The sequence below is a fragment of the Oryzias latipes genome, chromosome 1 (genome assembly GCF_053564925.1).
Source record: "Oryzias latipes strain Hd-rR chromosome 1, Olatipes_Hd-rR_3.1".
In the NCBI taxonomy this organism is placed as follows: domain Eukaryota; kingdom Metazoa; phylum Chordata; class Actinopteri; order Beloniformes; family Adrianichthyidae; genus Oryzias; species Oryzias latipes.
This window is the reverse complement of record NC_136237.1, coordinates 877,261-902,553: the sequence shown is the minus strand read 5'-3', so window position 1 is coordinate 902,553 and position 25,293 is coordinate 877,261. Positions and strand designations below refer to the sequence as shown.

The 25,293-nt window shown below is 44.7% G+C and overlaps 1 protein-coding gene across 11 annotated transcripts in view; it reads right to left on the bottom strand.

Annotated features, from left to right (window-relative positions):
* Nucleotides 1-9,416: 9,416 nt before the first annotated feature.
* Nucleotides 9,417-25,293, bottom strand: part of pnpla6 (patatin-like phospholipase domain containing 6) — a 41,534-nt gene continuing 25,657 nt past the window's right edge. For 4 of the 11 annotated variants that reach the window (XM_020699764.3, XM_078946489.1, XM_078946524.1 and 1 more), the window contains exons 24-37: nucleotides 24,627-24,795; nucleotides 24,370-24,552; nucleotides 24,173-24,291; nucleotides 23,938-24,094; nucleotides 23,691-23,807; nucleotides 23,545-23,614; nucleotides 16,896-17,012; nucleotides 15,362-15,478; nucleotides 13,098-13,246; nucleotides 12,857-13,009; nucleotides 12,658-12,774; nucleotides 11,692-11,779; nucleotides 11,397-11,536; nucleotides 9,417-10,014 (exon numbers count right to left, since the gene is read on the bottom strand). In XM_020699764.3, coding sequence (XP_020555423.1) covers nucleotides 9,940-10,014; nucleotides 11,397-11,536; nucleotides 11,692-11,779; nucleotides 12,658-12,774; nucleotides 12,857-13,009; nucleotides 13,098-13,246; nucleotides 15,362-15,478; nucleotides 16,896-17,012; nucleotides 23,545-23,614; nucleotides 23,691-23,807; nucleotides 23,938-24,094; nucleotides 24,173-24,291; nucleotides 24,370-24,552; nucleotides 24,627-24,795 — 1,771 coding nt within the window. In that variant the 3' untranslated portion in view covers nucleotides 9,417-9,939. Of the gene's footprint in view, nucleotides 10,015-11,396; nucleotides 11,537-11,691; nucleotides 11,780-12,657; nucleotides 12,775-12,856; nucleotides 13,010-13,097; nucleotides 13,247-15,361; nucleotides 15,479-16,621; nucleotides 17,013-20,093; nucleotides 21,254-21,543; nucleotides 21,718-23,544; nucleotides 23,615-23,690; nucleotides 23,808-23,937; nucleotides 24,095-24,172; nucleotides 24,292-24,369; nucleotides 24,553-24,626; nucleotides 24,796-25,293 lie in introns of those variants that run through there. The other 7 variants (XM_020699766.3, XM_078946643.1, XM_020699767.3 and 4 more) reach the window with 6 other exon arrangements.

Here is a 25,293-nt window from a genome sequence, read left to right as displayed (position 1 = left end):
AGGCTTAAATTTATTCATCCAATCCTAAAAAACCCTTCTTTGATCCTGTTCACATTTAGTCCCCTTCTGTGAGACGCTAACGAAGCCAGATGGAGACTTTCCTGTTGACATTTTCTCCTCTGGCAGCAGTGAAAGCAGTTCTATTAAAGTGCAAACAATATCAAAGTGACAATCTGCGTGATGTCAGCAAATCCTGTCACTGTGGTGAAGGAACCTGTGGTGTCAGTCTGAATGATTTTTAATCCTTTTTGTCCAAGGCTGGTATTTTATAAAAGTAGAGTACGTGCGCGGCCACACAACAGCTGTACATCCCACTGAGACCGTTTGAACCTTGAACAATGATCAATAACCTGCATTTTGAAGTTCATTCAACACTTTCACAGACATTTGAAATACCAAAACAGCAAATCTAAGGTGTGAAAATGTGACCTTTTTTTAAATCGCAGAGGGGGGGGGGCCTCAGTGGACTCAGAAAAACTCTCCAACCTCCCCGTTGAGATGAGAGGAGCATCTGTGGTCCTCTCAGTCCTGAAACCTGGAAACTTTATGAAACAGGAGTGAAAATGATTTTGACTTAGCAGAGGTGGAAACCCTCTCACCAGGTCTCCTTTAGGTCCAAAAAGCACATCAGACGCATGTGTAGTGATTTGAGTTTGGACACCCTGCTGCTGCCACGGTACCACACTGAATTCTGCTAACCTTCCGCGCCGGAGTCTGTACAGAAAACGTGTTTCAGTAAACCAGGGACGTGTAGAGGATTTCAGAGGGGCGGGGGCTCAAAGTCAGAAAAGGGCGGAAAAAACACGCTTGTATTCCTTGAAACAAAACGGAAATTTTTAAAACAAAGTACCAATAGATAAATATTCAGCTACTGTGGGTGAAAGTGATACAATCGTCATTTTTCTATGTGAATAAATTATTGTCAAAGTGAGTTTGTTCACTTTATCATAGACTTGGAAGACAATAAAACACTGGAGGCTCTTATGTCGGCACAATGTGCTGCAGGCAGAATCAACAGTTTAAACCAGATGGTAATGTTTTAAACACAGATATCCAACAACTTTCATCCCAGAACGCTGAAATTATTCATAATAATTATTGTTGTCATGCTGTTGCTGTGAGGATTCTGCTGTTGAGTTCAGTTCCCCTCATTCAGACACAACATTTCCAAAGGTCTCACCTGAAACCCGATACAGAAATGTTTTCTTTCTGCTCTTTTGCAACTCAGACACATCTCAACACCTTCAACTCCCAATATTTCCTGTGTTCAGCTTTGACAACAACATCCTAAGGTTGATACTATGAAGACTCTCCAGAGAAAAAGACTAAACAGATGCAGGAAATAAATATTGTGCTGAGAGGATCTTTTCCCTTTGATCTTCCTCGCAGACAGAAGAGGCGAGTGCAAAGAGACTAAGTGGGGTAGAAGGGGCTAAATCTGAGAAGGAAAAGCCTCTCCCATCAGTGTGAAGAGGATGATCGGTGTGACCCTCTGACATCATTCACCTTCTGTAAAATAGTGGCTCCACAATAAAAACTAGTGTCCTGCTGCAACACATGCACACACTTTCAAACACACACCACAGCTCACACTTATTTGACAATCCTACACCCACAAATTCTTCAGCACACAAATTAAAACCAATAACCTTGTGTACAGATTTCTCTGGATGTTTCATACCCACTCATGGAGTCATGATTCACTAATGCGCTTAATTAAGGTTCTTTGATCAGCATGGACAAGTACAAAAAGTACAGCTAGCAGCGGAAAAAAGGATGCAACCATTTGAAAAAGCTGAGTTTAGGGAACACGAACTATAACCTGTTTCTGATGGGAGTGACCTGTTCAGTGCAGGAGCGTTGATACTTCAAAATGATGGAAGTGCCAGTGCAGGACCACTTCAAATGATTATGAGAATGAGCATTTATGTTCAAGGTAGAAAAAGAAACTCATCACAGAGAAAGCTTTGTGTGCTGTCTCTGCTTACTGACGCACCCATCTGTGTGCGAAAATCCTCAGTAGTCATAACCATCTGTGTACTGACATGCGCAGTAGTCATTACCATCTGTGTACTGACATGCGCAGTAGTCATTACCATCTGTGTACTGACATGCGCAGTAGTCATAACCATCTGTGTACTGACATGCGCAGTAGTCATAACCATCTGTGTACTGACATGCGCAGTAGTCATAACCATCTGTGTACTGACATGCGCAGTAGTCATAACCATCTGTGTACTGACATGCGCAGTAGTCATAACCATCTGCGAAATGACATGCGCAGTAGTCATAACCATCTGCGAAATGACATGCGCAGTAGTCATAACCATCTGTGTACTGACATGCGCAGTAGTCCTAACCATCTGCGAAATGACATGCGCAGTAGTCATAACCATCTGTGTACTGACATGCGCAGTAGTCATAACCATCTGCGAAATGACATGCGCAGTAGTCATAACCATCTGTGTGCTGACATGCGCAGTAGTCATAACCATCTGTGTACTGACATGCGCAGTAGTCCTAACCATCTGCGAAATGACATGCGCAGTAGTCATAACCATCTGTGTACTGACATGCGCAGTAGTCCTAACCATCTGTGTGCTGACATGCGCAGTAGTCATAACCATCTGTGTACTGACATGCGCAGTAGTCATAACCATCTGTGTACTGACATGCGCAGTAGTCATAACCATCTGTGTACTGACATGCGCAGTAGTCCTAACCATCTGCGAAATTACATGCACAGTAGTCATAACCATCTGCGAAATGACATGCGCAGTAGTCATAACCATCTGTGTGCTGACATGCGCAGTAGTCATAACCATCTGTGTACTGACATGCGCAGTAGTCATAACCATCTGTGTACTGACATGCGCAGTAGTCCTAACCATCTGCGAAATGACATGCGCAGTAGTCATAACCATCTGTGTACTGACATGCGCAGTAGTCATAACCATCTGTGTACTGACATGCGCAGTAGTCCTAACCATCTGCGAAATGACATGCGCAGTAGTCATAACCATCTGTGTACTGACATGCGCAGTAGTCCTAACCATCTGTGTGCTGACATGCGCAGTAGTCATAACCATCTGTGTACTGACATGCGCAGTAGTCATAACCATCTGTGTACTGACATGCGCAGTAGTCATAACCATCTGTGTACTGACATGCGCAGTAGTCCTAACCATCTGCGAAATTACATGCACAGTAGTCATAACCATCTGCGAAATGACATGCGCAGTAGTCATAACCATCTGTGTGCTGACATGCGCAGTAGTCATAACCATCTGTGTACTGACATGCGCAGTAGTCCTAACCATCTGCGAAATGACATGCGCAGTAGTCATAACCATCTGTGTACTGACATGCGCAGTAGTCCTAACCATCTGCGAAATGACATGCGCAGTAGTCATAACCATCTGTGTACTGACATGCGCAGTAGTCCTAACCATCTGTGTGCTGACATGCGCAGTAGTCATAACCATCTGTGTACTGACATGCGCAGTAGTCATAACCATCTGTGTACTGACATGCGCAGTAGTCATAACCATCTGTGTACTGACATGCGCAGTAGTCCTAACCATCTGCGAAATGACATGCGCAGTAGTCATAACCATCTGTGTACTGACATGCGCAGTAGTCCTAACCATCTGTGTACTGACATGCGCAGTAGTCCTAACCATCTGCGAAATTACATGCACAGTAGTCATAACCATCTGCGAAATGACATGCGCAGTAGTCATAACCATCTGTGTGCTGACATGCGCAGTAGTCATAACCATCTGTGTACTGACATGCGCAGTAGTCATAACCATCTGTGTACTGACATGCGCAGTAGTCATAACCATCTGTGTACTGACATGCGCAGTAGTCCTAACCATCTGCGAAATGACATGCGCAGTAGTCATAACCATCTGTGTACTGACATGCGCAGTAGTCCTAACCATCTGCGAAATGACATGCACAGTAGTCATAACCATCTGTGTACTGACATGCGCAGTAGTCATAACCATCTGCGAAATGACATGCGCAGTAGTCATAACCATCTGTGTACTGACATGCGCAGTAGTCATAACCATCTGTGTGCTGACATGCGCAGTAGTCATAACCATCTGCGAAATGACATGCGCAGTAGTCATAACCATCTGCGAAATGACATGCGCAGTAGTCATAACCATCTGCGAAATGACATGCGCAGTAGTCATAACCATCTGTGTACTGACATGCGCAGTAGTCATAACCATCTGTGTACTGACATGCGCAGTAGTCATAACCATCTGCGAAATGACATGCGCAGTAGTCATAACCATCTGTGTACTGACATGCGCAGTAGTCATAACCATCTGCGAAATGACATGCGCAGTAGTCATAACCATCTGTGTACTGACATGCGCAGTAGTCCTAACCATCTGCGAAATGACATGCGCAGTAGTCATAACCATCTGCGAAATGACATGCGCAGTAGTCATAACCATTTGTGTACTTTCTAAGGTCACAGCAAGGCTTTGAAATCATCCACGATGCAGGTTTTTATGACCGACTTGTCCAACAAGACACTTAATTTTCAGCAGGCCTTTATTTGTAGTCACATGGATGTAAAATGAGATTGTTGTAATTGTGTCCATGAATTTAGACAAAAGTGAAATACCAGGAAATTTGGTTGGAAGTAAATGTAAGGAACAGAAGTACTTAAATTACTCATTGTGCCCTATTATAACTTCCCACATAATCACATTACTCTAATCATGTCAGTGTCGGACTTTTTATCAAAAAAATTTTGAGGTTAAAACATTGAATAACTTTTTTACTGGTCCACTTTCAGACAGAATCCAAGATTCCAAAGAATCAAGAACCCAAATGTTTTGATCAGCGTTCAAAGACTGAAACCGCATTGAAATGTCAAAGACATTTATTTTATATTATATATGTACAGTGGGGAAAAAATGTATTCAGTCAGCCACCAGTTCTGCGAGTTCTCTCACTGAAAAAGATGAGAGAAAATTTTATCATATGTATACCTCAACTAGGGGGCTGCACGGTGGCGCAGTGGTTAGCGCTCTTGCCTCACAGCAAGAAGGCCCCCGGTTCAAGTCCCGGCTGGGGGACATGAAAAACAGAACATCAATGGGGGACCTTTCTGTGTGGAGTTTGCATGTTCTCCCCGTGCATGCGTGGGTTCTCTCCGGGGTCTCCAGCTTCCTCCCACCATCTAAAAACATGCTTCATAGGTTAATTGGCAACTCTAAATTGACCATAGGTGTGAGAGTGAATGGATGTGTGAGTGAGGACATTCTACCCTGCAACAAACTGGCGACTTGTTCAGGGTGTCCCCCCTGCCTTCGCCCACAAGTGGCCGGGATAGGCTCCGGCAGCCCCGTGACCCCGAAAGGGATAAAACGGTTAAGAAAATGAATGAATGAATGAATACCTCAACTATGAGAGACAAAAGGAGAAAAACGTTCCAGAAAATGTCATTGTCTGATTTTCATTAATCAGTGGTCTGGTATGTCTTCCATTTCCTAATAATCTGCAGTAGATTCCTTCACACCAAGCTGCCTACCTTTTGAGTCTTGATGATGATAGAAAGTCGAGTCCAGGCAAACAGAACTTCTTCAGTCTTTGTTTTGCTCTTGAGGGAGCAGTGTGTAAAGCAAACCAAATGGAAAAAAGTTGAGTTTTGGATGTTTCCACAATCAACAGGACTATCCTACACCAAAAAAATCTGCAGTCTTCTGGGTAGTTCAACAAGAGGACTGTTACTGATAAAGGTGGATGATCAATGGTGTGTACTCATACTGCACTTTTCTACCTTCCCTTAATGCCCGACGCGAGGGTCAGTGTCTTGCCCAAGGATATTTTGACTTATGGCGGGAACCAAAACTATGATATTCCAATCAGAGGTTGACCACTCTACCTCTTTACCAGAGCTGCATAGCGTAATGCCGCCTGCAGTTCCTCCCATACTGCTGCCTGTGCCCAACTGAGACAAACGTGTAGCATGTTTAATAAAACCACGGGGACTCCATGTGAAAACAATGACGTCAATTTTCTATAATTTCCTGTACTTATAGATTTTATGTCTTTTATTGTAACAAACACATGTAAGAAGATTAAGAAAGTACAGAAAAGCCATCTGGGAGCCTTTTTTGCATGGCTGCCATGGCAACAGTGTGATTGTGTGGGGAGGGGGTTGTGGAGGCAGACGTGGTTTTTAGCAGTTCTGACCTCTGTTCCAGCTTTGCAAACTTTGACACTCTTCAGTCCGGTTTGAGGAAACAAGCTAAAATGAGAATTCTGTCCATTTCATAGAGCTGATTGATTCCCAAATGGGGGCTGACGGCTGGGTACACACTGGACAGTCCACCAGTGTGCTGCTGGACAACACAGAGAAGTACACACAGACATCCTATGAAGCCAGGGAAACCCCCGTGTGCACGGAGGGAACATGCAAACTGCACACAGAAAGGACCCGGCCAGGATTCGAACCAGAGCCCTTTCACTGCGAGAGTGCTAACCACTGCACCACCGGGCAGCTGCTCCTTCTGAGAGATCAGATCAGGAATGATTCACTGTCTGAGGCATCTGCTGTCCATCAAAACAAGAGTTGCTATGGCAACAGCTTTTCTCCAGCAGAGATAAAACTATTGACATGTTTGCTAGTAATGTAAATTTCCTTATATTTGACGGTGACGGATTTATTTTCTGGCAGCAGATTTCTGTTCGTTTCTGTCATGTGTTGCTTTGATCATTTCAGGCGTTGGAAGGCAGCAGGCTCGAAAATTTCCTCCACTTTCCTCTAAAGTTGTCATTGACCTGCAGTCAGGCACGAAATGAACACATTAGCATTCAGCATGTCCTCACCTGAACACCCAAGCTCAGGTAAATCTGCTATTGGCCACTAAAGGGGCTGTTTTCTGTTACTGCCAGCTGCTTCTCAACCTCCACGTTAAAATCCTGCTGAGAGCATCAGGAAACCCTGTCTTTATTTATATTCCTCATTCTTCTAGATCTAGCAAAACCTCTCTTGTTTGTCAAAGGATGCATTTTTTTAAAAGGGTTTTCGTTAAAATCATATCAGCTGACGAGTTCAAAGTTGTCCTCACCTGAACCACAGAGGTTCTTATGTTCAAACAGAGGAATTCTGTCTCCATCTGCTGCAGGACTCAGAGGACTGCAGTTCTCAGAAACCATCAGAGACGTTAGATCTTTAAGACACCAAGGTTTCTACTTTCAACTTTGTTCCTGGTAGTAAAGTTTTTACTACCCTGTGATCAATTTACTAAAATTATGAGAAAATTTAGTTGCGGTGTAACAATTCATTTAAATAATGACTTGATTCATGTCATCGTTTGTGGTTGACCATACGATTCAGTTGATTCATGTTCATTTTGATCCAATCCTCTGCCCTAAAGTGGATCCAGATCATCTTCATCCAGACAGAAATTCCTGCTACTGAACAGTTTTCCAGATTCTTGGATTTCTTCCAGATCATCAAGTTAAATGAAATCTGTGTCCAAACCAACAAGTAAACTAGAATGAATGTCAAATCCATTCACATGTTAGTTTCCTAAAGTTCACCACTGTTGTTTTTCCACATCCAGAGAATCCAAAGGGAACATTCTTAGAACATTCTAGACACTGGATGGTCACATGACTTTATTCACAGTCTGTCCACACATTGGACTGGAATGATGGCCTGATCCGTGTTCATGACATCACACGTATGTTGTCTGCTGATGCACTAAATTTAGAAAAAAATCCGGTCCAACAAAAAAAGGAGACAGATGTAATCAATATCAATAAAGTTCAGTCTAAATTACAAAAGGGGTTTATTCAAATAAACACCTGGTGTGTCAGAAGATCCGGACCCGCCTGCTGTAACAGTAAAATGTGTCCAACATCAGAGGCCTTCAGCTCCCGTCTGTCTGCTCAGCTGATGATTAAAAAAACAATCATCTCAAATATGAAACTGACAGAAAACGTAAAAAACACTAAATTAAATACCTGAGAGTGCAGAGGAAAACAGAGTTCTACACATCATAGGAAAATTCCCGTTTATGGGTGAACTTCTGACCCGTTTATAAACCCACGACTTCCCACAAATACCGCCTTTCCCTCCTCGCCAGCCTCCTGGATTTTAGGCCACGCCCTCTGCGGATTCTCCCTGGCCTCCTCTGGTGGGTCCTCGTTGAAGCGCAGGCCTCTAGCTTGGAGGAACCTGTTCTTGGCCGATCTCCAGACCTCCTTCAGGCGCCGGGAGATGGATCTGAGGAGAACGCCTGGGGGCCCCGGGTCCTCTTTATGGCAAGCAAAAAGAGTCAGAAATCCCCGGGAAAAGCGGCGCAGAGAACGGCGTTTTGGCACCTTCAAAAGTAACGTAATTGATGCCCTATTGCGTCGTCCCAAGACGGGCATGAAAAGCAGCGTTTTATGGCGTACAAACCGCGCGGGTTGTATGTTTGACAGAATGTTGTCTGCATTCGCCGTGTGCTTGAAGCGGCTGCTCTGATATTGAAGGGAATTGTGAGTTGGACTCAGAGCGGCAGATTCTGTGTTTTCTGTCTCTTTCTTTTGCTAACTTTTAGCAACAGCGTTATTCTGGTTGTTTTTAATGTTTCTTTTAGATTTGACATGCATTACATTAATAAACTATTAAAAATGAAAACAGGCTTTCTTTGTCTTGACCATACAGAAATCTTTTTGATGGCCAAAAGGCCGTTCTTTATGACTCTTTTTGCTTGCCATACCTTCAAGTATAGAAACCGTGTTGTCTGTCAGTGATAAACAGCTGAGGAGTGGGACATGAAGTCACAGTACACAGGATGCACATCGTCTTTATTCTCAGTATGCATAATAAATTAGTCTAGCTGTATTCCTTAAAAGTTCTCATGTCAGGATTTTGGCAAATATAACATTTTCTGACACACCGTCTGTAAAGAACTACTTTAGATTTTTCAGTGCAAAAAAGCTAAAGCCAAGTTAATCAAATAAAGACCAAACCACTGTCCTGATTTAGCTCCAAAAGCTATTTTAACACAAAAGCAGGTCTGTCAATGATGACAGTTTAGTGGTGAAATGTATGTGAGAGCAAAGCATCATCTTAAGAATGACTGGTGGACATAGATAAATATGTTTTTTATGTAGATTCATTCAAGAATTCCCTTTTCCAGTGACTTTCTGCCAGTTGAAGTTTGAGGTTGGCTCAGGATTTCAGCATTTCATCGATGATCCTTTGGAAAGGTAAACTCTCAGATCGGCTTTATGCGTTCAGAGGTGATCTGTGCAGAAACCCAGAGTCCTGAGTGTGACTGTGTGCAAATAAAGAAAAAACCCTCCTTTGTTGAGAACGTCCATTCCTACAGAAAAGGTGAAAAGCTTTAACCGATGATCTCCATCTTCATCCTCCTGTCGAGCTCTCAGCCGTTCTTCCTTTTCTTCAGTCGTTCTTCCTTTTCTTCAGCCGTTCTTCCTTTTCTTCAGTCGTTCTTCCTTTTCTTCAGTCGTTCTTCCTTTTCTTCAGCCGTTCTTCCTTTTCTTCAGTCGATCTTTCTTCTCCAGTTTTTACGTTTCAGTCTCGTCTTCATTTTCTTTCAACAGTACAGTACAGCCGCCGTTCTACGTCACCTGAACTTTGGCCTGACGCTCCTCTCTGGTGCGTTTCAGCTTCTCCAAGCTTTCCAAATCTGAAGTGCAGCGTCATCACACCCGCCTGCATCAGGAGCCCCATTCTGAGGGGGCTAAAGGCTCGGGGGCTCAGTTCTTCTTCACAATTCTGGTTTCAGTAGGAAGCCACTCCATGCAAAAACAATGAAACAGCTTTGAAAATGAACGTTTCCAGAAAACCCAAACATTGCCCAGAGCTCCGTGAGCATGGCCTCTGCATGTCCAGCCTTGGAAGGACGTGACCCCGTGACCCTCAGGCGCCGCCAGGACGTCCCGTCAGCAGTCTGACACTTCAGAGACGTTGGAGTCACTGGTGAGTTTCCTGCGTTTCCGCACAGACTTCTCCTCATCCTGCAAAATAACATTTACTGTTTACTGGTGTGAATTTTAAAGATACTTTGTTACTGCAGTAGATCTGAGTACCAAATAGTAATTAATATTTACACAGGAGAGCAGAGAATTACATGTCGGTCTTTTTGGTCAAGACTTTGGAGATCATTTCCAATAATCTGTACTGCATGAAAACCTGGGTCTTACTGTTGTTGGAGAGAACCTTCTACATAAAGTGGGCGTGTCTTATCCACAACAGGAGTGGAGCGCCGCTACCTCCTCAGAAATGTTTCTGTCATGTAGACGTGGTCTGTGTAGGCATGAAAAACTGGTCCTATTAGCTGCTGTCAATCAACTATCTAGGATAGAGGCGCCGCGCCACGGGTTATGTTGGACGCCATGTTGGTGCCGGCTCACTGCTGTGCTACACCGGCACAAACGGCGCCGGAGGAACAAGAAGGACTTTTCCCCAATCAATGATTCCAGTCAGATAACGAAGGACACGTTCTAGAAAACCTTTCAGGAAGATCTGAGTGAGTTTCCTCTGAGAGTAGTGAACGTTTAGAATGATCTAGTAGTGATGACCGTGATGTCATCACTGTCAAAGTCAACTAGCATCAGACTTGGTACTGGTTCCAGGTCTTCTGGCAGGACCACCCATCTTTTGGTTTTTTGGACAACAGAAAAGTGGAACATAGGTGGACAGACGTCGTTCCACAGTCGATCCCAGCAGAAGACAAATGTCTCCATGATGGACATGACAGGACCTCTGTCCCATTGGACCATCAACACCAATGTGGACTTTACTGTCAAACACTTTGTTGTCTTTCTGTCTCCTTGACCTCATTGATAAGCGGGAAGAGGAGAACTTTCCTCTGAAATGAAGCTTTGGGTCCCTGAAGGTGACGTTTAGCAGATAAACCGCTTTCCTCTGCTGGTTAGTCCTCATCCAGCAGCAGAGCTAGAGGCTGCTTCTGGAGCCGTTACCGTGACAACGCAGCATATCAAATAGTCTGCTTCTTGTAAAAAAAAAATAAGAACAATATAAAATAAAGTATAAACTAAGTAGTATAGACTAAGTATAAATAATAAATAGGTTTTAATTTTGTAAGTGACGGTGGTTTCAGCGGTAAAATGAAGTGTCCATCATCAGAAATGACAGGACGCCTCATTGATTCCATTGGTTCTTTCTTTTAAAAGTTTTAACGTTAAATGTTTTGTCAGGTTTCTACGTCAGTGAGCTCGTCTTTCATTAACAAAGCAGTGACATTCATATGATGTGCTGCTGTTCTCAGACATGACTTGACCGGTTTTTTAGCCTGACAGGAACTTCACAGGACGTTTTGGGATGTGAACGCGAGCGGCTGCAGGTTTCTGCTCCATGAGTGTCTGTGTGCACTAACAGTCTGGAAGATTCCATTCTGGGCCCAATCTCCGGGGGACTGATCCTCGGGGTCTTCAGTCTCATCCTCCTCCTCTCCTTCTGCCTCTCTCACCGTGTCCATCCCATCCTCCTCATACTCCGTCAGATAGTCGGACTCCTCTGCAACAAACACAGATTTTCAACAAATGGAACAGAAAAAGGGTTTTGAAAAGTATCGTAACTATGTTTTCCATCAAATATCCTTGAAATTGATGAAGACTTGTTCAGATGTATTGTACAGTGTGAATCTGTTGCCAGCTGGAAGACACTCGTACCTTCAGGGCCTACGTAGGTCTGGACCGGCTCTATCCGGGACACGATCTCTGCCAGGTCGGTGAAGTCAGCAGCTGGACACGTGACAATCTGGGAAACAACAGTTTCAGTCAGAAATAAAGAACCGTCACTTTCACACGACACCGACACAACATTTGTGCACAACAACCACTGACTGTATGTGAGAACTGGACTGAGTGAAAGTGTTTGTAGGTTTAAAAGAACATTGATCATGTGAAACACGAGAAGATGTCTTGTGCCAGGTAATAGCAGAAATAAATATAATTATAGCAAATTTTGCTTTAATTGTTTTTAACTATGTCAAAAACGTTAAAAAGTGGTAATCGACTAATAAAGTCTGATAAGTTAACGGCCCAGAAAAGGATTGTGAAGCAGCACGTCTGTCTTTCCCTTGATGTTCTGCTCCGCCCTCGTAGTTCCTGGCCAATGACTGAAGAGATCTGTAGTCACGTGGTTTTGGTAACAGTTGATGCCAGTCTGAATGCAGACCAGACACAACGTTCAGGACTAGAACCAGAACAAAGGACTTCCGGCCTGAATACACCCTAAAACTCTGACACCGTTTCTAAAATGTTCTTCATAATCAACTTTTCTTTTTATGATTTTTTTTCTGTAGTTCAAGTTTTTCAAGTTACAAACTGACCAATCAGATGGAAGTAGGTGGAGCCTGCTGGCCCTCACGTCTAACGTTCAAAACGTTTGACTGCTTTCAGTGGTGGGGGTGTGGCCTTCCAACAAGCTCACTCCTGATTGGAGAGAGTGGTTGCTATAGAAACGTTGGCTCAGACCAATCCCTGCTTACTGGCGATTTCTGGCTCCAACATGGCGTTGTTGTCCGCATCATGACTGAACTAAGTGCATTAATGAACCTTCCATGGATGGCGTCACACTGACTCCGTCCAGTTCTCTGATACAGTCAATGGTAGGAAGTACACGGTTCTTCTCACGTCGGTTCTCTTGCAGTCGTTGTAGTCGGCTGAACGGTGATCCTTCAGCATGTTGTCGATGATGTCGCCTCGAGCCCAGCCCGTGAACAACAACTTGCCGTGCTGGTAGCCCACGTCCTGAAACACAGGGTCGCTAAAACATGGGGGCCAACCACAGCCGCAGTTGCAAAAAGGACTTGATGGACAGGATGTAACTCACGTAGATCTCATCAAACTTTCCAAAGTCCATGGTCTTGAAGCGGTCTATAGGTGGTCTGATGTACTCACAGTAAGCGCTCTTCTTCACCACCTCCAGCTGCCGCACACACGACACATACGCCAACCGTGACTGGATCTCTGCCATGTCTGGAACCTGTGGGAGGGGTTTGATTGGAAGCACCAGTTCAACGTGGCTTCCTCTTTCAACTCAGACTTCATACTTGTACTCGGATGTTGCGTACCTTTACTTTTTCTGCCCAAGGATTGATTCGTTTCCACAGAAGCCACCAGCCAGAGAGGCTGTCGCCATAGTTACAAAGGTCAGTCTCATCCTGACTACCCACATCGATGGCAATGACCGTTCTGGCCCCTGTGTTCCTAGCAATGTCCGCTGTTGGACGTGGAAGAATAGTTTTACAGCCATGTAGTCACAGAGTCGGACAAAACGCAGCAGCAGAAGGACGACGGCGTTACTTTGAGCTTTCTGACTCCCAGGCGGACTACGCTGAGCGTAATATGAAGGATACCCGCTGAGTCCTGCAAAAGGGAAGCTACCCTATCCAGGGCCTCCGGTACCACCTCTCCCATTAACCGCGGGACAGAGTTAGGGTTCTCTGAGACTGAACCAAGGACAACTACATACGGCTTCTCCAAGACGGCATGTTAGCAGAGAAGGTCATATATAGGAGCACAAACCTCAAGTGTGTCATCAGTTCTTTATGCTGCTGCATTTTCTCCCAGACAGACAGAGCAGGGGGGGTTCATCTGAAGACCACATCCATGCTGAGAGCAGCTCCTTCATAGAAGGCCTGGGGGCCATGACCCTTTGATACTTCCACACTGCCAGCTGATGAGGATGAAGGGTCTTCAGACAAACACAGCCCCCCCACGGCGTAACATGTCTGAGACACTGACAGACACAAGAACCAGCATTCCACTTCCATCAGTCTGACACAAAGACGAGTGGAGTTAGGCGACAGGATTCCAACAACTGCTCCAAATGGTAAGTTATTCCACATACGCATCCACTTCTTCCTGCTTTGACTCTGAAACTGTTTGAATATGTCAAACAGGAACCTAAAAACCCAGTTTTATTCCATTTACAGAGGTCAAATCTCATTCTTATCCCTGATGTAAAGTTTTCAGACACGCCTGTCGCCCAGCTCCATGAGAGAATCTCCCAAAATGATCCATCATGTCCATCACAAAACGACCAAACAGCCTGGTGACTCGTGTAAAGACAGAGCATCAAACTGTTTAAGGGCTGAAAATCTTTGATTTGGTGATATATAACAGCAGGCTGTTCATCCGAATGTTGTTGTCGTGAGTAAACAACAGACTTTCTTCATCCTGTAAACCAGAACACGCAGTTTCACATGACCGCCATCAGTCTGTATGACGTCATGTCCAAACATAACGCTGAGTTTGATCCTTTTTAAATGTTAAATACATTTTGATGCCATCCATGGACGACGTGTTCCTCTAAGGTTTGTGCAGAAACGTGTTCTGGTTTTAGATGAAAAAACTCTAAACCAGAGGTTATTGGTCACCAACAGACGTCTGTTGGTCTACAGCAAAGGTCAGAGGATTAGCCCCCCCCATGGGGCACACATGGATCCGTTTTCTAAATAACAAGAGACATTACAATGTTTGAATGTGAAACACTTCAGTTCATTCTCTTTACAGGGTGTAGGACATATTCAGCCCAAAACACCGTCTTCAATTCGGGATGGAATGATCTAAAACATGGAATGATGGAAAGATGGAGAACACACAAAATAAGCTCCAAATCTCATTTCTGAGGATTTCTTTCTTTACTCACATTGTTGAGAATCAGGATAAGGTGTAAAAACGCCGAAAAGATCGTATCTGTGACGTAAAAAATAAGGTGGGCGGGGCCACAAGCTCCCTACTCTGAGCTCTCAGCAATGGAGAAGGGAAGGGGGGCGGGGTTGCTCCACGCCAACAGTCCCGCCCACAGCTCAGAGGGGAATTTGTGATGAACTCCTGCCGCTCTGCAGAAACTATGTTCTCAACAATGCCAACAGGTTTTTGGATTTATGCTAAAAACGATGTCATCACAGTGAAAAGAGCGCTGGGAACGCTTTGAAAACAGGTCAGAAGGTGATCCGAGCTGGCCGACCCAGAACCTGTTAGATGAGCTGCAGTGGATGTGCGAGCTCAGAACCCGGTCCCTTTGGAAGAACTGGGCCTTCCATTTCTCAGGAGATGAACCTCTACGTGGTGAGAAACAGACTGATGATGTCAGCAGAACTCAACAAACCCTAAAGGACGGTTTTGTTTCTGGGGAGTAAAAACTTCCAAAATGTGATGACGTCATTTCAGCTGTCTGTGTTTTTAAAGAGGGGGCTAATCATCCAGACCTTCACTGTATCCATGAACACCAGTAACCAATGAACCCCACAGTCCCCCCTCCCTCTTCTCTGGAAACAGGGGGCAGACACTGATGGTGGGGGCGGTGGCAGGAGCTGACACCTGTACTTGCCTGGCAGGTTGTTGATGTAGCCACCGTCCATTAGCAAGTTGCCATCTTTGGGGTCGCAGAGAGGGGGCAGGTACCCTGAGAGGGTCATGCTCGCCCGCACATAGCGCCACAGAGAGCCTGGCACACCAGGGAAGAAGGGAGTGGGACGGAGGGGGGGATAACATCTCAATGTCGGCTAACAGTTCTCTAGAGCGTCCGCACACAGAGCAATCCGCCCGTGAAGGCGGCTGACCCCAGCTGAGGCTGAGCTGTGGCGCCCGTCACATAAACCTCATTAGCCTGGGCCACTTATGCAAAAAGTAGACGTTAATGACAACCATCACTCAGACAGACACCTGGTTCCAATCTCCAAACTATGTCATCACCAAAAGTGTCTTCTTAGGATTTACAAAATGATCCTTTGATCAATGGATCAGCACGTTTGGCACAAGGGCCCTTTAATAGAATCCAGGACGATGTTGGCATGACAACGCTTGGAGATCTTTCACAGTGAACATCGCAGAAAAGCAAATAGCCTACCCAGTCCTGCATTGGAGCAATTAGCCAGCAGGGGGCAGGTGCAGGCCATGTGCTGCATGGGTTGGAAGGATAAGAAGCACCACTAGGAAAAGCTGGGGGTGCCAATGTGCATGGAGTATGTATGAATGATGTGGCAGGATCGTCCTACACAAACATGACCACCAAAAGCTTCCAGCGACTTTCGTCTTTGCAGGAAGACGACGTGCAACAGCAGGATCCAGAACACGTTTATCCGAATCAGGATCGAGGTACAGGAGTCAGAACCCCACAGGCCCTGCATGCAGGTGAAAAGCAAGGGGAGAGGACAGGCGCTGGTAGGACAGACGGGACAGGATCGTCTCAGAGATGGAACAGGACATGCAGAGTCGCAGAGCAGTCCTGCAGACTCAGGTCACTGAACACACGATGAGGGGTTTGGAGAGACACTCAACACCTCAACAAACTGCTGCTCACTCGACTTGTCATCTATTCTCAGGTCAACCTCCAAATGGACCCAAACTCTGCTGGGACTTTAAAGAACCTAACAGGGAACCAACAGCTAGTCACTCAAGCAAAAGAGCAATGAAGCACAAGAAGGTTGTTTGTACTGACAACATCACAGCTCAGAGAAAGATCCGTTCAGCATAAACGGCCGTACTGACTGGAGGATCATGCATCTGTCTGTCACCAACAGATGGTGAGACATGCAAAGGCCAACATCCTATCAACAAAGTATGTGGCTTTGGATTTGGGAGAACCTCCAAGTAAACTGAGGTGGAATTGATCGGGAAAAGGATCGGCACTAGAATAAGATCCGAGGAGCCCTAAAAGGGGCACGAATTATTCTTTCTTGGGATATATGTTGTATTAAGTCTTTCCTTCCAAACCATGGGCTCCCAATGTCCACCTGCTAAAAGTTGGGTTAGTTATGTGTGGGAGTTTGAGACAAAGACAAGGAGGGTCAATCATTTTGACTGACTGTCAACTTAGGGGAGGGTAGAAGGAGGTTTCGGTGAGTGGATGTTCAAACTCTGACCTGGGACATTGTTAACATAGCAACCATCCACAAGCAAGTGGCCATCCTTGGGGTCACACAGGGGAGGTAAATAGGGGGTGTAGGAGGAGCTGGCTCTAACATAGTGCCAGACACAACCTGTCGGGAAATGGAGAAGTAGGAACACATCAAATGAGCCTGAGTCAACGTCAGAGACGGAACAAAAGGAAGAGAAAAGCAGGAAACACAACAAAAATGCCTCCAGCCCCGTGAAGAATTCAAGGATCCCGCATGGAACAAAAACACAGACATTGATAGACAAAATGTTTATTCTCTCTTTGATGCATGATGTTCCCTTAACCTCAAAAGACCCGAGTTCTTGTCTGATTTGTAAGGAATAATGGCCTTTGAGGTGTCCACTGTCAGAAATGAACAGATTTGGCTAAAGCAACCGTCCACGGAGGCCGTTAATTGGACATCTTGAAGGTAATTATCCCGCTTGTACCATGGTCACTTCCAAAAGAAATAAATATTCAATCAATTTTTAGAACTTTATTCTTGGACTTTGCTTTTCTATTTTAAATCGCTATTTCACAAAAAGGGACAATTTGGTGCGGCGCATTGTCATGGTAACGGCTGAGCCGGCACGACCTGGACTGCAGCAGCAAAGGGAAGCGATATCTATGCTGATGATCACGATGTGTTAAATAAAGCATCAGTTCAGAGAGAAAGTTCTCCTCTAACCGTTTGTTTGTGTCCAGATGATGAAGATAAAGTTTATTGTAAAGAAGCCAGAGCAGTGATACGAAACATTTAAGCTAGGTGACCAGAACTACTTTTATTGGCGTGGGGTTGTCACTTTTTAAGCCACACCCAGCAGCCAATCAGAACTGAGTATTCACCCGGACCGTGGCATTAGCATTTTTGACAGGGTTCTCTGAGACTGAACCAAGAACAACTACAAACTTCTTCAGATCAGATTCTGCTGTGGTAGTAGAATCCAGATGGGGACGCCAGGTCTGAAGAGGTTAAAGTAAAACCTTCAAATTGTCTGATTGCAGTGACTCTTAGTACCCGGTCAATGCAAATGTTTAACCTCAACATTAAAAAGGGATGGGGAGTTGTGTGTAGGTCTGGGGAGGGGGCTCTATTTGAATTTTTGTGCTTGTTTTTATATTATTATTTTTGTTGGTCATTATGTAAAGCATTTTGGAAAAGTGATCTATAAATAAAGTTTGATTTGAATATTTGTTCCTCAGTGCCGCATTAAGAACAAGAGCCTCATTTTGGATGAAGTAATGTTGTAAATACCGGTTCCCCTGCATTCCCTAAAAACACTTTCCATGGTCATAAGCCAGGAGGGTTCGGTTGTCCTGAGATTCAGAGTTAAACGAACAGAAAAAGGAAGCTGGTCCCCTCAGGATGAACGACTTGTACCAGTGCAAAGGATGACTTCCTGCTGCCCGCTTACAGAATCATAGAATTAGTGCAGTTAGAAAAAGCAGCTTCATCATCAGTGGACATCAATGCACGACAACATTTTGTTGGCCGCCATCTCAGATGTCTGGATCAGAAAACAAAGTTAAAGCGTAGTGAGCCGACCGCTTTAGCATTGCTTCTATTATTGGCTTCCACACTGATGACTGCTAATGCGCCTTGACATGATGGCCGCCTTCATTTTGTGCTAGTAGGGTGACAAGTATTCTAGTCTATTCTGTTCCATTCCATTCCATTTCATTCCAATCACTTCTGTTTCATTGCATTTGATTCTATTCTAATCTATTTCATTCCACTCTATTCTATTCTATTCAATTCTATTCCATTCCATTCGATTCAATTCCATTCGATTCAATTCCATTCCATTCTATTCAATTCCATTCTATTCGATTTGATTCGATTCCATTCTATTCCGTTCTATTCTTTTCCATTCCATTCCATTCTATTCTATTCCATTCCGTTCAATTCTATTCTATTCCATTCCATTCTATTCTATTCTATTCAATTCCATTCCATTTTATTCAATTATATCCCATCCTATTCCACTCTATTCTATTCTAATCGATTCTATTCCATTCCATTCCATTCTATTCGATTCCGTTCCATTCTATTCTATTCCATTCCGTTCTATTCTATTCCATTTCATTCTACTCTATTCCATTCGATTCCGTTCTATTCTATTCCATTCCATTCTATTCTATTCCATTCCGTTCAATTCTATTCTATTCCATTCTATTCTATTCAATTCCATTCCATTCTATTCAATTATATTCCATTCTATTCCACTCTATTCTAATCGATTCTATTCCATTGCATTCCATTCCATTCTATTCGATTCCGTTCCATTCTATTCCATTCTATTCTATTCCATTCCGTTCTATTCTATTCCATTCCATTCTATTCTATTCCATTCCATTCTATTCTATTCCATTCCGTTCTATTCAATTATATTCCATTCTATTCTATTCGATTCCGTTCCATTCTATTCCATTCTATTCTATTCCGTTCTATTCTATTCCATTCCATTCTATTCTATTCTATTCCATTCCATTCTATTCTATTCCATTCCGTTCTATTCAATTATATTCCATTCTATTCCACTCTATTCTATTCTAATCGATTCTATTCCATTGCATTCCATTCCATTCTATTCGATTCCGTTCCATTCTATTCTATTTTATTCTATTCCATTCCGTTCTATTCTATTCTATTCCATTTCATTCTATTCTATTCCGTTCTATTCTATTCTATTCCATTCCATTCCATTCCGTTCCATTCTATTCCATTCCATTCTATTCCATTCCATTCTATTCTATTCTATTCTATTCCATTCCATTCTATTCAATTATATTCCATTCTATTCCACTCTATTCTATTCTAATCGATTCTATTCCATTGCATTCCATTTCATTGGATTCGATTCGATTCCATTCCATTCTATTCTATTCTATTCTATTTTAGTCCATTATATTCTATTCCGTTCTATTCTATTCCATTCCATTCTATTCCATTCCGTTCCGTTCCATTCTATTCCATTCCATTCTATTATATTCCATTCCGTTCTATTCTATTCAATTGCATTCCATTCCGTTCTATTCTAGTCTATTCCATTCCGTTCTATTCTATTCAATTCCATTCCATTCTATTCCACTCTATTCTATTCTAATCGATTCTATTCCATTGCATTCCATTCCATTCTATTGGATTCGATTCCATTCTATTCTATTCCATTCTAGTCCATTCTATTCTATTCCGTTCTATTCTATTCCATTCCATTCCATTCTATTATATTCAATTCCATTCCATTCCATTCTATTCAATTCTATTCCATTCTATTCCACTCTATTCTATTCTAATCGATTCTACTCCATTGCATTCCATTCGATTCGATTCCATTCCATTCCATTCTATTCCGTTGTATTCTATTCTATTCTATTCCATTCTATTCCGTTCCATTCCATTCTATTCAATTATATTCCATTCTATTCCACTCTATTCTATTCTAATCGATTCTATTCCATTGCATTCCATTCCATTCTATTGGATTCGATTCGATTCCATTCTATTCTATTCCATTCTATTCTATTCCGTTCTATTCTATTCCATTCCATTCCATTCCATTCTATTATATTCAATTCCATTCCATTCCATTCTATTCAATTCTATTACATTCTATTCCACTCTATTCTATTCTAATCGATTCTATTCCATTCTGTTCCATTCTATTCCGTTCCATTCCATTCCATGTGGATCAATGGAAAATGATCCGTTTCTCCAACAAACCCTGATGAACAGCGTGGATCTCGTGCAACAGGAGGAAACTACATCCCTGAATAATTCAGAGACTATTTCATGAAGTGACTGAAGGAAAAGACTGAAAAGTATTATTATGATAAGGAAAAGTACAGAATGTAGCAAAGAAGACAGAAGAAGGATGAAGCAGCGTTCAATAAAGTGAAACTGTGAGGTGGTAAAGAGTAAAAAAGGAGGAAAGAGTGTTCTGGATCCTACATGCTGACGTGAGGACTGAACCACTACTCCGTACCAAGGCCAAGTCTGTGTCTACATCTGTGGGACTCAGGGAGGACAAATAGTGACGGTACAGACCAGTGAGAAGGAAAGGCCATGGAAGGGCTTTAGTGAAGGCAGAAAGAGATCTAGAGGAGTGATGGAAACACGACTGCAGGGGGGGGGGGAGCCTTTGTTCAAACATGTGCCAACATGCAAACACGTGCAACTGGTTTCCTGCAAGAACTCTTCACATCCAGGACTAGGATCAGCTGATCCCACACTACATCCTGTCAGTTCAGAAGAAGAACTGCAAAGATCTCCAAGGCAGAGCGTCTGGATTGGTCGAGTTTCTGGAGGAAGGCACTGCAGCTGAAACTTGGTAGAGTCAAGATCTGCAAATGAAACAGAACCTCTCCAATCCTGAAACACCTTCTGGAAGTTCTGTTGGTAGATCAGCAGCGGGGAACTCCAGGTCCAGAGGAACCTTTTCTGCTAGTTCCTGCCTAACTGACTGACAGTCACCTGGTTCAGGTGTCAGACCAGTTAGAAGCTGCACGAATGGGACGTGTGAACAGAAATAGAAAGGTGCTCCTCTGACCTGGAGTTACACACTCGAGGTCACAGTCCTGAGCCACAACACAATGTCAACACAATAAACCTGAGAGGATTTGGTATTTATGTCTGATGGGGAGTATTTCTGCTGCTCTTACCAAATAAACCTTTCTTCGATGAAGTCACCATAAAACGTTTCCACTGCATCCACGTGATCCTAGACCAGCGGTCAGAAACCTGAACCTCTCAAAGAGCCACTTGGATCCGTTTTCCACTGAGATGAAAGGCACAGGGAGCCGCAACACTACAACATTTAGAACCAATGTTTTTGACGACATGTCACCATAGTTCATTTAGCAATACTTTTATTGATTCCAAATGCTGTCAGGATATTTATTTAGTTGTTTAATTGCATGATGTTTCCTTTGATCTTTTGTCCATTTTCCACAATCTTGAATAGACTTTTCTGTCAAACACCAGAGTTCAGATGAATGAGATGATGGAAACAAATTCACTTTGATGCAGACTCCATCTATTTATCTATTTATCTATTTAATCCAGTAAACCCGATACATTATATTAATTTAATTTATAACAACTATTTTTTATTAGGAAGCAGCTGTTAGTTTGTCTGGAATCATAAGCGGTGAGTCTAAGCCCCGCCCCCCTCTCTACCTGTTTGTTGTTTTTCCCCGTGTGCAACCCCCCCCCCCCTCCCCCCCAGCATGTTCTACACAGACAGGGCAGCATACGGTCATCGCAGCAGCAAGGTGACAGGATAGTGGGGGCGCCCTGACGCACATTTGATTAATTTTACGCAGAAATGGGTGGTTTTAGTCTAGTGGGCGGCTGTGGAGCAGCGGTAGGGCGGTCGACCCATGATCGTAAGATTGCAGGTTCGATTCCCGCCTTGCACGCCCATGTGTCGAAGTGTCCTTGGGCAAGACACTGAACCCCATCCCACCTCTGGTGGGAGGCTGGCGCCAGTGTTTGGCAGCAGAGCCGCCATCAGTGTGTGAATGTGTGTGTGAATGTGTGTGTGAATGTGTGTGTGACTGTGTGTGTGACTGTGTGTGTGACTGTGTGTGTGAATGTGTGTGTGACTGTGTGTGTGTGTTTGGCAGCAGAGCCGCCATCAGTGTGTGAATGTGTGTGTGAATGTGTGTGTGACTGTGACTGTGTGTGTGAATGTGTGTGTGACTGTGTGTGTGAATGTGTGTGTGACTGTGTGTGTGACTGTGTGTGTGAATGTGTGTGTGTGACTGTGTGTGTGACTGTGTGTGTGAATGTGTGTGTGACTGTGTGTGTGGGTGTGTGTGTGTGTGTGAATGTGTGTGAGACTGTGTGTGTGAATGTGTGTGTGACTGTGTGTGTGAATGTGTGTGTGACTGTGTGTGTGAATGGGACTGTGACTGTAAAGCTCTTTGGGCCTTCGAAAGAGGGTAGAAAGCGCTATTTACCATTTTAGCGGGGGGAAAGGCTTTGGGGGGGGCTCTTGTGTCCCCTACGAGGTCGCCACTGACTGTCTTTCCAGAAGAACTTTCCATCCCATAACAGACTCTGGTCGGCGCTCACGCTGCTCTCTCCCTCCTGCCCCCCGCCCTACCTGATGGTGTTACAGGCACCACAACAATCTCAGAACGGGATATTTATTTTACTAAACCACAGAGAGCCACAGGTTCCTGACCCCTGACCTAGGCCAAGTAAGAATGTGATTACTGTCATCTGAAACTAGAATCCATACTAATCAGGGTTTGATCCCATAAAGGTTCTGTGGGTTTTTGGGTCGTCCGGTTCCGTAGAAGGGAAATAGAGGAGCGGCTGCATCTTCAGGTTAGCTCAGGTGATGAAAATGGAACGTACCATTGTCGTGTGTGTGTGGGAAGCGTTTTAGGAAGTATTCATAAGGACTGTGACCCGTACAGGTTTAGCGTATCCACCGTAAGGACAGCTGGGACTGTGAGGGCGTCTGTGTGAAGGTCTTTAAAATAATGGGGTTGGGGATCATGGTCCTGGGACACAGAGACTCTGTCTTACATCTTTAGCTTGATTCCAGTTTGGAAAACTCCATGAGGCAGTAGATGAATGAATAAGCCTGTAAAGGCATTCAGCTCAGCCGCCCGCCACTCACCGTCCTGATGAACGCGCATGGATGAGGCTGTGATGTCCGTGGTTATGTTGAAGTACGGAAGCCACAGGTCCTGGAAGCAGAGGACGCCACAGAGCTTAAAAGAAACCTACGGCTGTCACGTCTGACCACAGACGGCAGGCTCTCACCTCTATCTGCTTGTCCTGGAACACTTTATAGATGCTGGTGTTAAAGGCCGAGCCGGAGAACATGGACGTGATGGGGTAGGTAAGGTCCAGCACGGTTTTAAAGACAGAGTTCATGGCCTGTTGGACAACAGCAGACAGAGGAGCTGCACATGAAAACAGCTGCAGGTTCTCCAAAAGTGCAGCTTTTAGGGAACATCTCTTTGTCTGGAGTCAAAGATGGGATGAAGGCCACAGAAATCTGCTGCACCTTTGACCACTCCCTGGCTCTTTGTTTGGTCCGGACCGCACTCCTCTCCTCGGCATACAGAGCGCCGATGAAAGAGCCGATGGACGTCCCGCCCACGATGTCGATAGGAATCCCCGCCTCCTCCATGGCCTTTATCACCCCCACGTGTGAGCAGCCTCTGCAGAGGACAGACGACGCTAGCTTACAGCGCTGCGTCAGCGCGGCGCCTTCTATGCCAACAGCAGTAACCGCTCACCTGGCCCCGCCCCCGCCCAGGACCAGAGCAATGCTGTTTCCGGTCAGGACTCGGGCCAGCCGAGAGAAATCGCTGTGTCTGTCTGCGGTCTTCTCAAACACCTTCTCGTAGACGTCCCTCTGCCCAGACACGGGAAACACAGCCGTCATCCCAAAACGCCACAGGAGAAACGGCGAGAACCCACGGGTCCTCCATACCAGTTTGCTGGGACTCCGTCTGGAAAAGACCCGGCGAGGACATTTAAGGTGCAGGTGTCCGGAGCACCAGCTGCGCATGTTAAGCCACTCCACCGTCCTGGATGGGCCGGGTCCATCCTCTCTGTGCAGAAGGATCAGCTGCTTCAGCGCCCGCACCGCCGTGTTCTCCAGCATCTGCTCCAGCTGAACAAAACAAGCAACAGGCAAACATTCCAGCGGCTGCTCTTCCGCCCTCAACCCCCAGTCTGCTCACATACTTCTCCCAGAGAGGGTTCCTGGTCCCCCAGCCCCACGATGAGAATGCAGTCGGCCTGCCGGATGCAGCGCTGAGTCCACGGGGTCATGCTGCTGTCCGTCTGGTACAGGACGATCCGGTTGATGTCCTCCTGCTGGGCCAGCCAGCCAGACAGACGGTACTCATGAATACTGAGGGTGTGGAGACACGGATGTGCAGGAACATTAGTCCTCGTTAGAACATGCATGGGGTCACATCAGTGCTACATGAGCACAGTGGTGGGCCAGCAGGGCCTTCAAGGCCTGCTCTGAAAAATATCTGAACCATGATAGTTTGTCCATGCAGACTCAGGAAATCATTCCAAACGGTCTGTCCATTCCCTTTCATTGTGTTTGTGATGGATCTGCTGCTGCAGAGAGACAGATTTTGATATCGGAGCATTTAACCAATCACATTTCAGCTGTCCTTTGTTGCCGGGCAGGGTAAGGACCTTCACCATGAGTTGTGAAGGCCTCCTAATGCAAAACCAATGTGAGTCATTCATTTCCTTCAACCAATCAGATTGTGAGTTGGTGTCAGCAGGGCCTTCTAGCAGCTTAGGCAGCGTCACAGTATTCAGAGCTTCTGATTGGACAGAAACTTCAAGAAGTCACATGCAGCCTTGTCCAGTTTGACACAGAGGAGAACTT